At 38.7% G+C, this 17,068-nt stretch overlaps 1 protein-coding gene across 2 annotated transcripts in view; it reads left to right on the forward strand.

Annotated features, from left to right (window-relative positions):
* The window catches only part of LOC122549665 (E3 ubiquitin-protein ligase RNF180-like), a 135,857-nt gene that overhangs the window by 27,125 nt on the left and 91,664 nt on the right, over positions 1–17,068 (forward strand). For both annotated transcript variants that reach the window (XM_043689494.1, XM_043689501.1), the window contains exon 4: positions 1,388–2,434. In XM_043689494.1, the coding sequence (XP_043545429.1) occupies positions 1,388–2,434 (1,047 nt within the window). The remainder of the gene's footprint in view (positions 1–1,387; positions 2,435–17,068) is intronic.

Genomic DNA, 17,068 nt, shown 5'->3' on the forward strand with positions numbered 1-17,068 from the left:
GGAAGAGTTCCATAGTGTCTTCCTTGTAATGCTCCCATTCCTTGTCAATTAATTTCTGTGGTTCAAGGAGAATTATTTCTAGAATTAAAAATAAAATCTTGGGTCCCTTCCACTCCACTTCAGAATTACTTTTCATTTGATGCAGAATTTTGTTTTCCCGGAGCAGAGTGCTCCACCTTACTGGTGCGATTCTCTGCTGGTAAGTTCCCTGCCTAAGTCATCAGCCAAGGTAGGATTACTACTGCAGACTTTTGTGTCTCTTCCAGTGCAAATATAATTCAAAACTTTTGTTGTTATTATTGTTTGTATTAAAGGTGTTTATGTTTGTTCTTGAAATGTTTTCTGTATTTAAAAGGAATCCTTTATCATATTGTGGCACATTATTTATATTACATGATACAATCAGATGTAATTTTTGCATTCGCCTTGTATTCGTTCTCCTTCCATAGCCGAATGACACAAATACATTAATGACAAGTGATGAATTTTAATTATTTTTCAAAAGTCATTCACAGACCACAGAATTTTGAATTGTTTTACGTGAGCAATACCGAGAGCTTCTTTTCCATTTGTATGATTATTCAGCGCATTCATAGGGCTATTTGATTCCATAAAAATTGACTTTTTTTGAGTATCTTTTTGCAAAATCTAGATTATGGTTGAAAACACAAACCTTTACAGTAAAAGTTCTATTTAGGGTGAGAAACGATGTGAATTGGAATTTACAAGACACACTGTGATGAATATCTACTCACTGTGATAAGGATGTAATTTGTACCATCTTCAAATCATTTTCCATACATTTTAGGCCTAAAGAAACATAACAAACCGTGTTGACCTTGACCAATTCATAATTATTTTCAACAATATTTAATGCTTTTCAGAGGATTCTAAAATAGCAATGAAGCCATTCAACAATTTAATTTGTATATGTTTTAATGCTTTGTATGTTAGTGGTTTACCTTTGAGATTTTGTTGAACTATATGCTGTACTCCTACAGTCTGGTTTCAGTTGCACATACTATTGCTTTGTGTTCATTAAAGCCACTTATATTTTTCATAGTTGAAGATGGTGTCTTATACTTTTTTGAAATTTGACATGAAATAGTGTGGAATTTTCAGGCTTTGCTGAAAAATACTAATATCAATGGCAACATATATTTCTAAAGTCCGCTGCTACATTTTACATTGTAAAAAAAAAACACAATTTGCTACGTCAGGTGTCTCAGCCTTACTGTTGTGTTGGTTTTTCTGTGTTGTACTAGATTCCACACTACACACAGAAAAGAAAAGCTGACCTTGTGAATTGTATAAAAGAGTTTGTGGCCTGTTTCCCACTTTTATTTTTGTTACAATGACCAGATTGTTTTCTATTTCTTTTCCATAGTCATGGTGGACAATTGGGAAACTGAACTGCCTACATTGTGGGGCCCGCCTAGGGGATTTTAACTTTGTCAGCAAAGCAAAATGCCCTTGTGGGCAAGCAGTGACTGTACATATTTGTAAGAGTCGTACTGACTATGAAACACCATGTTTAATCAGAACAATTGAGTCGGCAAAGGTGAAATCTCTCCCGAAACTGCGACGCATTTACAAGTTAGAAACTGTGGGAAATGTGGAGCATGGAACAGAAAACATCATGTCCAACAAAGTGTTTAAAGATTTTTTACACTCTTCGAGAAAAATGGATGGTGAAAGAATAACTGAAGCACTTTGCCTGGAGGCAAGATCACGCAACCGAGAAATGGTAGAAGTTGACAGCAATGAATTTAACTTCAAAGAAGCTTATCCACAGCCAGGCTCTTCTGCTTCACAGCCTCTGAGAGCCAGATGTGCATTGATTGGTTTTCATAAAAAGTCTCTCAGTCTGGATTTTAGCAGCACAAACTCAAAGGATGAATCTGTTAGTTTTTCTAGCATGCATGGATTGTGTCCACGATCAGCTTCCTGCGGAGTTATAATGCATCATCTAGGTGAGATTACTGGTCCTAGACAGTTTCCGTTGATAGAAGATGTTAACCTGCAACAGTCTGCATCTGCAGAGTCCAGCAGTTCTGCATTTCAGAGTCAGTACAGTCGAGAGTCTGATTTTATGGCATGTCCTCAATCATTCACTACCAGTCCTGTAGAAGCACAAGGAAGTTTGGATCCTGGACCATCTGTGCCAAGACATTGCAGGAGCAAATTTGCCAATGCTACTTTTAGAGGTTGGTCGTCTGATTCGAGTACTGAAGCAAGAAGCATTGAGGAGTGGGAGGAAGGGCACGATGGAAGCACAAGCAATCCTTGCAATGAATCACCTCCATATGCTCCCATATTCTCTACTCTAAGTGGAAAAGCACTGAATAAAAGGCAAAGAAATAAACTTAAAAGTTTGAAAAAAAAACAACGGAGACGAGAGCGGTGGCAGAGCAAGTTGAAGGAACAGAAACAGGTGAGTGCTTGAAAGCCAGATCCATCTGACATTCATACTAATGGCATCTATTACACTGTGAAAATCAACAAATTTAACATTTGAAGAAAATAATCAGCAACATAGTTTCCATTTGGCTTCTGAAGGGAATTAAAATTATTCCTGGAAGGCAAAAACTGATTTTTGACAATGCTAATTTAAATTCACATTTGAAAAAGCAGCCACTGCACAACAGTTTTGTACTATATTTAGTATTCAGTTTTTAAAGTAGCATTGTAAAATTGTTTTCTAATTTTTGTGCCAAGTATTAATAGGGTATACTGGAGGCTATGCAGTATATAAGTATGCAAATTCCAGTTGGTTTCAGCTAGAAAACTGGTGTTATTCTGGAAGCACAGCGAGAGGAGTGTCAAGGAAGTGTTGTGGAAGCGTGTCTTCAGACATTCCTGAAGTGAGGAATGCAGATGCTGAGAGTCAGAGTCAGTAAAATGTGGAACCACAGACTGCCCGAAACATTGACTTTCCTGCTCCTCTGCTGACCAGCTGTTCTTTTTCCAGCTCCACACTTTATTGATTCAGAATTCCTGGACAATTCCAGGAATTCAAGCAGTCCTTTCCTCTTAGAGTGTAATCTGGGTCTGCAAAAGGCAGTCTCGGTTCTAGTGAATTATTTCATCTTTTTTATAATAAAGTTAATGCAATTGTAAAGTTTTTAGGACTTTTCTTAAGGCTAGCTTACATTGCCTTTTTATCACTTCTATTTGTCAGTGTTTCTGAATCTTTTCATCTGGTATGGCATAGCAGCATCCTTTCTTTAGTCAAAACTGTGCTGTTTAAAATTCATTTTCTGATTTGGCAAAGTGAAACTTCCATGTAAGTAATTGTAAGAAATATTTATTTAATCTGATTTAATCAGCAGTGACAAGTTAAACTTCTCACAGCTTCGCTGATCACATGAAGCACAGGTTACACAATGGGCAAGTGTCTCAACGCATTCATTTTAACAGCAACTGGTGAAGATAGTTATTAATATGAATGCTTCATTGTGTTACTACACCTTCAATTTCAGTTATAGAATTTTGTCAGATTTGATTCCCATGTTGTAGTGATAGTAAGGTCTCCAAAGTACTTGAATTGCAGTTGGAGGGTTTGGACTGAAATAAGGTCCTGAGCATAATGAATATTCTTTTAAAGGGAATAACTAATAAGCTTAATCTAAACAGATGTCATGCAGTGGATCTTGTACCCATCGTCTGCTCCTCCTCCTCCATTATATGAGAAGTCATGGCCATTTCCAGTGTCCTTGTTGACCCCGTGTGCAGGATGTGTGTCCAGCTGCAGCTACTGGCTAACCATGATTCAGAGATGGACTCGTTTGGGAACATCCATGATGCTGAGATTGTTGTGGACAGCATATCCAATGAAGTGGTCATGCCACAATTTGGGACTGTGCTGGCAGAAAGGGACTGGGTGACCACCAAGCACAGTAGAGGAAGGCAGTTAGTTCAGGAGTCCACTGTGCCCCTTCCTCACACCCATTATCACTACCACCAATAAATGTACCACATTGGACACTTTTGAGGGAGATGTCTTCTCAGGGAATATCAGCGAAGGCCAAGTCCATGGCACACTGGGTGGCTCTGGTGTACAAGAGTGGAGGAAGAAGAGTGGCAGGTCTATAGTGAGAGAGATTTCAATAGTAATTGGAGCAGAAAGGTCTTTCTGTGGACATAAAAGAAACTCCAGGATGGTATGTGGCTCCCTGGTGAAGAATGTCTGCAGTTGAATAGAGACATTCAGAAACTGGGAGGGTAAACAACCTGTGGTCATGATACATATCAGAACCAAAGACACAGTTTTTTAAAAAAAGGATGAGATCCTACAAGAAGAATATTGAGACCTTGGAATTAAATGAAAAAAAGTACCTCCGAAGTTTGTAATCTCAGGATTGCTACCAGAGCCAAGTGGTAGTGGGAATAAACATAACAGATAAATATGTGGCTAACAGATAACTATGTGGCTAGAGGAACTGTGTAGGGGAAGAGGATTCAATAACTAGAGAAACTGATCAAGTTCTCTCCCTTTCATAACTTAATTGACACCACTTTTATATCCCTTTCTTTCTCCTCTAAGAACTATTCCTTTGTCTTTTGTGTTGGGTCTCTCTACCACCTACCCTCTTCTGCCTCTGTCAGAAATATTAAAAAAGAAGTTATTTTCCAACACCTTTCAACCTGAACAAGAGTCATACCAGACTCAAAATGTTGACTCCATTTCTCTCTCAACAGGTGCTGTCAGACCTAGTGAGTTTCTCCAACATTCTGTGTTTGTTATAAAAAATAGAGAATTATTTCTAGTTGTATTAATGTACTGTAGTTATTCTCCTAGTAAATTTAAAAAATACTTTGAAAGTTTTTTTTTATAATGTGTATGCAGCTATTAGTGTGCTCAGATAAACCAACAATTTATTTTTATCAGCTCCATGAATGCTTACAAATAGAACTCCCAGAGGTGATTAGTTTACCCTGGGAGCCTGGGTAGTTTTTTGGGCAGGTCCCATGTTTTCTAACTTTAAAGAGTAGCACAATAGATTGTAGAAACTTAAATGTAACGAGTGGAATTTGTGCTTTAACTTCTGCAATTTTTTTGTATGAGTTATGACTTGAGATAGAAAAATATTATGACTGAGGGGAAATGCTATCCCAAATATCAGTGGGTGTGGAGAAAGAGCTGAATTCTTCTTGCATAACTTTTTCTCATATTAAGAAATCTACAGTTAGTCCAGAGTCACTGAGTTAGAGAAGATTGGCCAGTTTCTGATTGCTGTAAAGTGTACTAAAAGGCACACACATTGGCAGTGGATAGGATGAGATTGAGCCTTGTAGTTGAGTCTGTCACTTTTCTCAAGCTTGTGCATCTAGAATGCCCAATACTTGTTGACCTATATCTTTAGAAGCAAATGGGAAAATGACAAATAAAGGAATGTTTAAAAAAAAGTGCTGGGAACACAATTAATCCTGATTTTAAATGGCCTTTCTGGCCTTGTAAAAATCTATATAATAGAGTTCGTATTGTAGAATGAAACTTAAGAACTGTAAGTTGAAGTTTGCCAAACTTGTAATGTGTATTGCTAAAATATGTAAAAGCCTATCCCACATGAAGGTATTCTTTAAATATGTGATAAATTTAAGAAAGTGAGGCTTTAATTGTATGTTGATCCCTGCAGTGTTATATACCATTTTTGTACCATGCTCTGAAAAGCTGCAGAAATACAACTTTTTATTAAGAAACAACATGCTGTGAGCCTTCCTATGCACACCATTTGATTATATAGTCTGGAACTTATAATACCTATAAATATGACGGTAGCAGCCAAGCTAACGTGGAATGCTGTAAGTAAAGATTAAGTAAGAGGAATCTTTGTATAAAAAGTCATACTTTTGTCTGGGCATTGTACCCAGACAATATGAAAGAGTTTGCAGGCTCAAATTTTGTCTTTAAACCCTTTTTATAACGTAAAATATGACTGTAAAATATGTGCCTTTGTGTGTAAATAGTATCATCCTGCAGAATAAAATAAGTATTAGTAATTTAGTTTTTGTTTTGGTGCTCTGAAACTTGTATGGATACCATAGAGGAAGGGTCACTTAGCCCAAAACATTAACTCTGCTTTCTCTTGTGACGATGCTACTCTATTAATAAGGTTATGTTGTCCTTGGTTTCTTTTCCAGAGGGGTCGGAAAGGCAGAGGTTCTGATATATCTTAGGGTTTATCTACTTGAAGAAGTTTTTAAGTGTTGTACAATGTAAGGGGAATAGCCAGTTCTCCCAGTCTAGGGTTTGATTTGAATTGGTTTTAGCGAGCTGTTTGGTTTGCAGCTGCTGGTCAAGTTTAAGCTGGAGACCCAAAGAAGCTGATCATCTCTATGACATCTCTCCCCTAAGAGCCTGTGTTTGATTTTAACTTTTTTGCCAAGGAGTTGTTTATGGGGATGTTGCAAGTACTTGGAACAGTATCATTAAGTTGTGTTTCGGTGTGATTGGGTATTCAGATAAGTTATGGCATTCTATATTCTATTCTTTTTTGTTCATCTGGAACAAAATTGTGTTTTGTTTAAAGCCAGCTACATCACTCCTGGAATATCCACTTACACCTGCTTAAAACAATTAGCAAAGTTAGGGTCTGGGCTACCGTCTTCAAATGTTTTGAGGGGTTCTCGCCTGGTCCGTAATACTCTCCAGACCTGCAGAGTTGCTCCAGCCATTTTTGTTTTTGTTATTGATTTCCAGCACTTGCAACTCTTTGGTTTTTTTTGCATATTGTATTCAATGTGACTAATGCACTATGTATCCTGAAGGCTTAATACAGGCAAGTTCCTACTCAAAAGCTCTTAAATCACATTGGGCAATCTGCACAGCACTCTCTCCGAAGCCAGTATATTTGTCCTGAGGTGTGATGCCCAAAATTGAAAACACCATTTTAATTTGAACCTCAACGCTGTATAATCGAAGGATTACTTACACTCGTTGCTCCATTTTGTATTACAACTGCTTTGAGATAAAGGCTAGCATTCCATTAAAATGTTTGTTTTTTGTATTTGTCTATTAGCTTTAATGATAGTGTACTTGTACTGCTGAATCTCCTTCTTTACATCTCCTAGTTTTTATCATTTAAAAAATAACCCAATTCATCTCTTCAAAGACAATGACCTTGAACTTGCCCAAATCGAGTTCCATTTTCCTTAACTTTGCCATTGGGGTCATATTCAGATGACATGAATCTCTAGCCATGTCAAAGTTGTCAGCCATTCCTACGAGCAGAATAGCAAATCTAGTGGATCGATGCTTCCGATCAGCTGGAATTCCACACTGGTAACCTCCAGTTAGCTGAACTTGTGTAAGCTTGCTCTATGATTGCTAATGGGTGGGAATGGAGTTAAGCCATGCAACAGCACAAAATCATAGAATGCTAGGAAAGCCATTGTTTGACCTTTTCTCCCTTAACTCATGGGATGTGGGCATCACTGACTGGCTAGCATTTATTACCCATCCCTAGTTGCCCTTGAGAAAGTGGTGGTGAGCTGCCTTCTTAAACCGCCACAGTCCATGAGCTGTAGGTTGACCCAATATACCCTTCGGGAGGGAATTTCAGGATTTTGACCAGTGACAGTGAAGAAATGGTGATATATTTGCAAGCCAGGATGGTGAGTGGCTTGGAAGGGAACTTCAGATGCTGGTGTTCACATGTTTGTGCTGCCCTTGTGTTTCTAGATTAAAGTGTCATGGATTTGGAAGGTGCTGTCTCAGGATCTTTGGTGAATTTCTGCAGCACCCACTGCTGCCACTGAGCATCAGTAGTGGATGGAGAAGATGGTAATGAATGTGGTGCCAATCAAGCAGCCTACTTTGCCCTGGATAATGTCACAACTGTTGATTGTTTTTGACCCCTCAAGGCAAGGGGGGAGTGTTCCGTCACACTCCTGACTTGTGCCTTGTAGTTATTTGATGGACAGGCTTTGGGGAGTCAGGAGGTGAGTTACCCGCCCCACTATTCCTAGCCTCTGATCTGCTCTTGTAGCCACTGTGTTTATGTGGCGAGTCCAGTGAGTTTCTGATCAATGGTAACCCCCAGGGTGTTGATAGTTGGGGATTCAGTGATGGAACACCATTGAATGTCAAGGGGCAGTGATTAGATTGTTGCTTATTGGACATGGTCATAGCCTGACATTTGTGTGGAATGAATGCTATTTGTCAGCCCAAGCCTGGATATTGTCCAAATCTTGATGCATTTGAATATTGTCTGCATCAGTGTCTGAGGAGTCGTGAATGGTGCTGAACATTATGCAATCGTTGCCGAATGTCCCCACTTTTGACCTTATGATGGAGGGAAGGTATTGATGAAGCAGCTGAAGATGGTTGGGTCTAGCACACTACCCTGAGGAAGTCCTGCAGAGATTTTGAGATGTGTGCATCCAAGAAACAACATTGCTTTGTAAATATCATAACATTTCACATGCAAGGCGAGGCTAACAAAGCCTCTTAAATAACCTGTTTTTGAGGTGTGGTTCAGGACAGCGGTCAAAATATATCAACAGGAGAAAGAGAACATTACTATCATTGGACATGTATCCTGTAGACCCCAAAATCACTGGCCTCAGAATGTCAAGCTGACATTTTTGTCTCCCTACACCTTGGCCAATCTCCAGGCTTAGAATTGGGTTTGAATGGAACTTGAAAACCACTGCTGATATCACTTGATTTCTCGGATTAGCAAGGTCATCAGTAAGAAGCAGGATTATTATCCAGCTGTTCAAGAGGCCAGGGTCAAGATGAAAAAGGCATGTTGACAGAAGTCATAGTTGCCAACTGTTTCTACTACAATGGGATCAAACTGGCACATTCTGCATCAGATGTCAAAAAGAAGGGGACCAGGTTGAGGCTACTTAACCCTTTGAAGCTCTTTTTGTTTGCATGTGGGAAACTGGCATAGAACTTTCAGCTGAGCAACTGTAGAAACTTATGCAGGTATGGCGTTACACAACAGAACTGACAGGTAAGATAGTCATGGATTCTTCAACCAAGGAGCCTGAGGAGGCCAAAGACCCTGAAGAATCTGACAAACACCTGGTTGCCTACTTGTTTCACTAGCCAAAGCTACATACTCTGGGATTTCACCAGACGTCTTTGACTGGGTTGATGATGCAATGAATTTTATTACTTGTTTGAATCCCGCACATTAAAAAGTTACTGAGCTTCTCTGGAGTTAAAATCTGATGATTTTACTGTGATTCATAAGGTTAGGACAAGGTGCCAAATGAATAAATAATGATATTTTTCACATTGATTAGTTGTGTTTTTATTTGGCAATTTTCAGACAGTGAATTTGCAGGAAGATTATGTTACATAGGACCCTCTTTAACAATTTCTAAGCTTTATTTAATACAAATTTTGGGGAAGGAATTGTCAGAATCATCAGAGGGGTTTGACTCATCAGAATTTTGCTGTTATTTTGTAACTTCCCAGCCCCAGCTCCAAACTGTAGTGTCTTCTTCAAACTCGAATATGCAGCGTTCTATTTCCTCATTTGAGTCATCAATAAATAAGGTAAGTAGTGGACTTCTGGGAACAGAATGTGGCCTAAGATTTAGGACTTTTAGGGAATGGGAAAAATGTTGTGGGATGGGAGTTGGGTGTATTCTGGGTTATATCCACACAAAAAGTGTTGAGTGTTAATACTGGTGCACTTTCTGATATTTTAGAGTATATGAGATTTAGCATTTAAAAGCAATTGTTTGTTTGGGAATAGACATTAAAGTAAAAGTAATTATATGACAAGTTGGAGTTTACTCTTTACTTTTGCAGTATCAGAAAGTTGTATTCAAGTTCACTTGAACCACTGTGACTATTTAAGAACTGAATAGAGCTATTTTTAACATTATGATTGAAAACTCAGATGGATGTCAAGTTCATAATTAGCCCTAATCAGCACTTGATATCTGCTTTTTTGTCGTAAAAAAATTCATTTGCATTTAGTTGAAGAAAAGCTTCATCAAAACTACAGTTTCAATGTTGGTCACACCTAAAATAGTAAATTAGAAAAGGCTACCTTTAGGTTCCTTAAATTAAACAATGACCTGATATCTATGCCTGTCAGTTTTGGCTTGAAATGATCAACGGGGTTATGTAAAAAGAGCTTCAAACACAAAACGTTTGCAACATAAAGCTGATGCTATTTCCCTTGCTGAAACCTTTTAGTTCATCCTCATTTACACCTTCCCTAATAAAGGATGTTCTAAATTTCTTTTAATGAATCATGCTTTCAGAAAAGAAGTTGGTTGCTATTCCTGATAATGTATTTTCTTCTTATCGGAAACAAAGTATGTCACTGCATTGTTGGAACTGTTAGTGGCAAAAACTTGCCAGACAAAATAGATATGTGCTATTTTGTAATAAACAGTTTTTCATCATCTGTGTAATTTGCTCTGCCATCTTCACAGTTTCAAAGCATCGTTGAATTTATTCCTGCACATTGTCTTGGGAAATAGATGCTGTCTCTATATGAAATCATCTTTACAACTTTTGTGTTAAATTTTGAATTTGCATGAGCACAGTGCAGAGTAGTCTCGCACACTGACACTAAAGTAGGTGAGCATCCCACTATCAAAGGACATTCAAATGTGAGCTCTGGACCTATTTCAAAATTTGAGCAAGATTCTTTGAGGATTTGACAGGTTGCTTCCTGTGAGAGAGTCCACGGCCAGAGGGTATAATCTTAGAATCTGGGTTTATACATTTAAGATAGACACAAGGAGGAATTTCTTTTGTTAGAAGGTTGTGAAATCTGGAATTCTTTACAACAGAGAGCTGTTGAAGCTGGGTCACAAAGTATATTCAAGGCTGAGATCGATTTTAATCAGTAAGGGCATCAACTGTTATGGGGAAAAGGCATGAGTGTGGAATGAGGATTATCAAGACAGCCATGATCTCATTGAATGGTGAAGTGGACTTAATGGGCTGAATGGCCCAGTTTTGACACTCCAGTGCAGTACTAAGGGAGTGTTGCAAGATGGATGTGAAAGATTCTGTGGCATGACTTTAAGTAGAGCAAAGAGTAATCCTGCTGCATACATAACCCTTATTCATTTTTTATAGTGATAGTAATTATCTGCTGGTCATTATTTGTTGTTTCCTGCTGGGGACGTTGTATATAATACTATGTCTTCAAACATATTTAATTGTAAACTTTATTGACCTGTACTTGGTGAGCTGATTGGCTTTCTTTTGTATGTGAAGGACTCATAACTCTATCGTATGTTATATCTATAGTGATTTCATGTGGTCTTAGAGCATGTTTTTCCCTTAGTGGTGTGAAGTATTGTGTGATGTGTTCTCTTTTCCAATCAAGCCTTTATGATATTCCCTTTGAATCACATTTGCTGCAGTTTCAAAAATGGAGACCTACAGACAAAAAAAAAGGATCTAGACTGTCAGGTAATATCGATGCAAATGCACCAAATAACAAGGTGCACGGAAATGAATTTTAAGTAATTCACGTTGTATTGTTAGCTAAATGTTTTCAAACTAAGCATTGTGTATGTTGAAGCAAGCAATGGGCTTTACCTACCAGCAGAGGACACTGGATTTCATTTGAGCACGCAGTATAATAATTGTAAACAACAGTTCATTTAAGGAGGTGTACTTTTAAAAATCTGACTCTGAAAGTTAAGTATGTTGGGAATGTTAACTTATTTCCCCCTTTTACCATCTGTTTGGTTTATTTGATACTTTTAACAATTTATTTGAGATTTTCTATTTTATTATTTTGCATTGGTTTAGTTTCTTCCTTTCTCATGTTAGACAATTCGTTTTATTTTTAAAAGTGTAAAAATTTTAATTCTTGCAACAATAAGATTTAGTCAACAAACTCTTTTGACTTCCTGTTGAGTATAATCCGATGTTACTGATGTATCTTTTTTGAGCTTTAAAGAGAATTTAGTTAGTCACGGTTTTCCAGAGATTCAGATTCCATAGTTTTGGCAGTGACAATAGCAGGGTTGCCATGGTTAATTGTAGTTATAGAGGTTAAAATGTTTGTTTAATCATGTAGCTGGAGCTGGGACAAATGGAGCAAAAATGAATAGATCGTAAACATTGTGGCCTTCACTGACCTCTCTATCTAAATTCCTGCTGTGCATGTTCAGTTTCCAGTAGCGTTCCACCTGGTACCATGTTGGAGCCTCTTGTTAATGATTTGAACTGAAATGTAGATATTATGGTTTGTGGATGAATGAAAGTTGTTAGGATGGTCTGGAGGATAGCTATAAATTGCAGGAGGCTATGCATGGATTGGTCATCTGGACAGAGCAATGAAAGATAGAATTCAAACCAGAACAGTGTGAAGTAGTGCACTGGGACCAACTAGGCAAGGGGTAGGTGCTTGTTATTGAAGAACAGAGGTACCTCAATGTATAAATCTTAAAGGTAGCAGGTCAGGTAGATAAGATGGTTAAGAAGGTAAATCATTACTTGCCTACATTAGCCAAAGCAAAGAATGCAAAGTCAAGGAGGTTAGACTGCAAAGTAAATATATAGAACTGCTGAGTAGGCCACAACAAGAGTATCATATGTGGTTCTGGTTACCATATTATAGGAAAGATGTGATTCCACTGGAGAGTGTGCAGAGGAGATTTATCCCCCCCAGGATGTAGCCTTAGGCTGGAGAGACTGAGTTATGTGGAAAGATTGGATAGCCTGGGATTGTTTTCTTTGGAGCTGTGAAGGTTAAGAGGGGATCTGATAGAGGTCTAGAAAATTATGAGGGTGTGGATTGGGAAGACAGAAGTAGAAGTGTCAATTATCAGGAGGGAAAGATTTAAGGTAAGGGGTGAAAGGCTAAAAAGAGTACAAAGAACAAAGAAAATTTACAGCCTAGGAACAGGCCCTTCGGCCCTCCAAGCCTGAGCCGATCCAAATGTACTGTCTAAATAAGTGTTGAGTGAAAGCTTTTTGGTGGGAGTCTGGATCTCATTGACTGAAATGGGGATTGAGTCAGAAACCCTTGTAAAATTTGAACAGTTTTTAAATATTGACTTGCATTGCCATAGCCTCCAGGGCAATGGACCAAAAGCTGAAAAATAGGATTTGTGTAGTCAGATCTTTACTGACCAGCATGGGCACAAAGGCTTTGTGGCCTCTTTCTGTGCTGTAAATGTCAATGCGTCTGAATGTAAAAGTTTGTAAAATCATTCGATTAAGCACTGGATTTATGCCATCAACAATTTTATGCAGCCAGAAATGATCTGGATTAAAGTAAGGCTTTCTTGAGTCCATACAAGCCATAGTGGAATTGCAGTCACAAAAGGCAAGAGAATTTTGGGAAAATGGTAGTGTAGTGTTGATGTTACTGGGTTAATAATCCAGCTAGTGTTGTAGGATAATGGGCTCAAATCCCACCATGGTGGTAGCAGTTAAATTTGAGACGGTATATTGGTTCAATGCTTAGCACCGCTACCTCAGAGCAACAGGGACCCAAGTTCAATTCCACACTCGGGTGGCTGTCTGTCTGGAGTTTTCATGCTCTCCCTGTGTCTGTGTGAATTTCCTTTGGGTGCTTCAGTTTCCTCCCACAGCCCAAATGATGTGCAGGTTAGGTGGATTGGCCATGTTAAATTGCGCATAGTGTCCAGGGATATGCAGGCAAAGATTAGCTGAGGGAAATGTAGGAAGAGGATAGTGGGATGGGTCTGGATGGGATGCTGTTCGGAGGGTTGGTGTGGACTTGATGGGCTGAATGGCCTGCTTCCACATTGTAGGGTTTATTTGGGAAAGAGCAGTTTGAATTAGGGTATACTCAGTCTAGGTAGATATGATCGATAGGGCAGTAGCCAGGTAGAACTTTTGTATGAGCAACTCAGAAAGAGACCAAAGCAGGCGCAGAATTAACAGACCAAGAATGGAGCCAGAGTACCAGACCCAGCAACGTCTTGGAAGAATGCTTAATAAATGGAATTGTCGGGAACCAGGCAGTTCTATGCCAATTTCTTTTTTGCATTTTTACAAGTTTATTGTGTTATAAATTATAATAGTTGACCATGTAACTGACTGCACTGAAAATGTGTTGCTGGAAAAGCGCAGGTCAGGCAGCACCCAAGGAGCAGGAGAATCGACGTTTCGGGCATGAGCCCTTCTTCAGGAATGAGGCATGTAACCAACTGGCTGATTGAAAAATAGGTAAAAACAAAATAGGACAAATATTTCGAGGAATTTAGTTCAGTTTGTTTTTATTGTTAGGTTTACTTCTCTTTTGTGTAACTATGGAGTTCTAATTTATTAGTCCTTTGTAAAAAAAAGATTTAGCAAGTTAGATGAGAAAATGGCTTAAACCTTTCAAGTGTCTAATGAGAAGTGCAGGTAACTGCAGCATTTCTGAGTTGATCTCCTGTTCCATTGGTCATGCTGAATTTTACAATGACTGTCATGCAGTCTGGTGCACACCATGTTATTAGAGCACATGATTTGGTCGTGTAATAATTCTGTGACAAAATTTCTTTGATTGTTTATAGCGTGTATTTGGGTTTTCATTTCATAACGTTTTGAAAATGCCATATTTCAAAGGGAGCAATAAATTTATGCTACATGAGAAAAAGAGTGTTGATTGTTTGGCAAGTCAGCTCTGATTGAGGTGCTGCCGTTAGTAATGCACCAGGGAGTATATCTGAACATGCTGCTACTGTTGGCAAAGCACTAGGCTTGTCTGAGCATGATCAGTTATCTTGGAAATGAACACTTAGCTCTAGTACGCTCCGTTGGAAACATTCTATAGAGAACTTGTCTGTTTTTAAGTGTGAGCCAAACTATGTTGCCTTTTTTGAATTAAACAAAAGTATGAGGACATTAGTTCCTTTGTGCATTCTTCTTGGCTATACATGGACCAATTAAAGACGACTTATTAACCGATGCAGACCCTTTCCATTGGCATAAAAATTCTTGCTTCTTTTGAATATTGGGCCTGGATATTCCGATGACCAGAGAGTTATTGGAGCAGCACAGACTAGATTGTGACTGTGTTTCACCAAGGAGGTCTTCACGGAAATCTACTGGCTCTGCCACAGATGTCACGTCAAACATGGACAAAGGAGGGCTTTGCCTGCGAAAATAACTGTTATCATTAAACCTTTGTGCCCGACTCTTTCCATTCTTAAACAAACACCATTTGCAACAATATTCATTGTGCAGCCCTGGATGACAAAATGAGTTCAGTGAAACTGTATCCCAGGAAAGCCAAATATGTTTCTTTCTCTCATAAGAGAGAAGCAGACAAAGTGAGTATACACTTTGCAAGGACTGCAGGTCTATCCTGGTGCAGAGATGCCATAGACTGCACCAGGAATGCTCCACTCCCACAATATCTAGCTGATTTGAAACCATGCACAGCTTAGCATTCAGGCCTATGCTCTGTTTCTATGCAGCAAGCAATATGTATGTCATTCTGGAAAGCATTGTGTTTTGGCCTCAACTACTTCCTGTTGCAGAGAATTCAACAGCCTCGCCACTTCCGGGCTGGGGAAATTTCACCTCATCCTGTACCCTTAAATCATAACTTTTCGCTCTGGACTTCCTCGTCATTGGGAACATCTTTCCTGCATTTACCCTGTCAAGTCCTGTTCGAATTTTACCAGGTTTCTACAAGATCCCCTCCCCCTCCTCCTTCAAACACCACTGAGTATGGTCCTAACCGATCCAGCATGTCTTCATACATCAGCCGTGCTATCACAACAATCAGTCTGCAACCTTTCTTGTGCTGTACTCAAATTGCTTTGCTATGAAGGCTAACATACGTTTGCTTTGTTTACCAGCAGCTCCGTTTGCGTGATCACTTACAGCAACCAGTGCATAAAGAAACCCAGCATTTATTGCATTCTTCTGCCTTTCCCAATTTATTGCCATTCAGATCATAATGTGAATTCCTATTTTTGTTACCAAATCCGTTATACTTCATCTGCCCGCTCACTCAACCGGTCTAAATCACACTCAAGCATCTCTACAGCCTCCCAACAGTTCATCCTCCCATCCATCTTTGAGCTGTCTGCAAACTTGGCGATATACATATAGTTTCATTAACTAAATTATTATTGTGAATAACTGAGGCCCAAACACTAATCCCTGTGGTATCCCATTAATCACAGATTCCATTTATTCCTACTCTTTATTTCCTGTCTGCCACTTGATCAGTATAGTACCCCTAATGCCATGTGCTTTAGGTTTACATGCTAATCCCTGATGTGGAACCTTATTAAAAGTCTTCTGAAAATCCAAGTCAACCATATCTGCTGGCTCCCCATTATCATCTCTAGTTATATCCTCAAAACTTCCAGAAGATTAGTCAACCATGATTTCCTTTTTCATAAATCCATGTTAACCCTGTCCAATCTTGTCAACATTTTCCAAATGCTCTGCTATTAAATCTTTTATAATGGTCTCTAGCTTTTTCACCACTTTCAATGTCAGGCTAACTAACCTATAATTCCCAGTTTTCTCTGTACCTCATTTTCAAACAGTGAAGTTACATTAGCTACCCTCCAATCCAACTGTTCGAAGTCTATAGAATCTTTAAGGATGACCACCAGCCATTATTTCTAAGGCCAATCATTTAAGTACTGAAACAGAAATTGCTGGAAAAACTCAGCAAGACTAGCAGCATCTGTGGTGAGAAAGCTGAGTTTTGTGTTCAATGACCCTTCAGGACACAGAAGTACTTTAGAATTAGATTGTTGGACCTCAGAATTTATTATCCTTTTCATCCCATCAATTTGACCAACATCATTTCTTGACTAATACTGATTTCCTTCCCTCTCATTACACCCTGGATTCCCCAACATTTTTGGAATGTTATTTGTGAAGACAGAGCCAAAAGATGTATTTAATCTTTGTTTCCCATTATTACCACCCATGTTTCTGACTGTAAGGGAGCTTTCTACATTTGTCTTCACTATATATTTTTTCTTCGCGTACCTGTTCAATATAGGCAATAAATGTTGGTCTCGTGAGTAATGCTGACATTACAGTGGGGAAAAACAGAATGGCAGAGCATTATTTCAATGGTGATAGATTGAGAAGGACTGATTTACACAGTCTTTACAAAGATTTACAGGTTGT

This window comes from Chiloscyllium plagiosum, chromosome 1 (assembly GCF_004010195.1).
Source record: "Chiloscyllium plagiosum isolate BGI_BamShark_2017 chromosome 1, ASM401019v2, whole genome shotgun sequence".
In the NCBI taxonomy this organism is placed as follows: Eukaryota; Metazoa; Chordata; class Chondrichthyes; order Orectolobiformes; family Hemiscylliidae; genus Chiloscyllium; species Chiloscyllium plagiosum.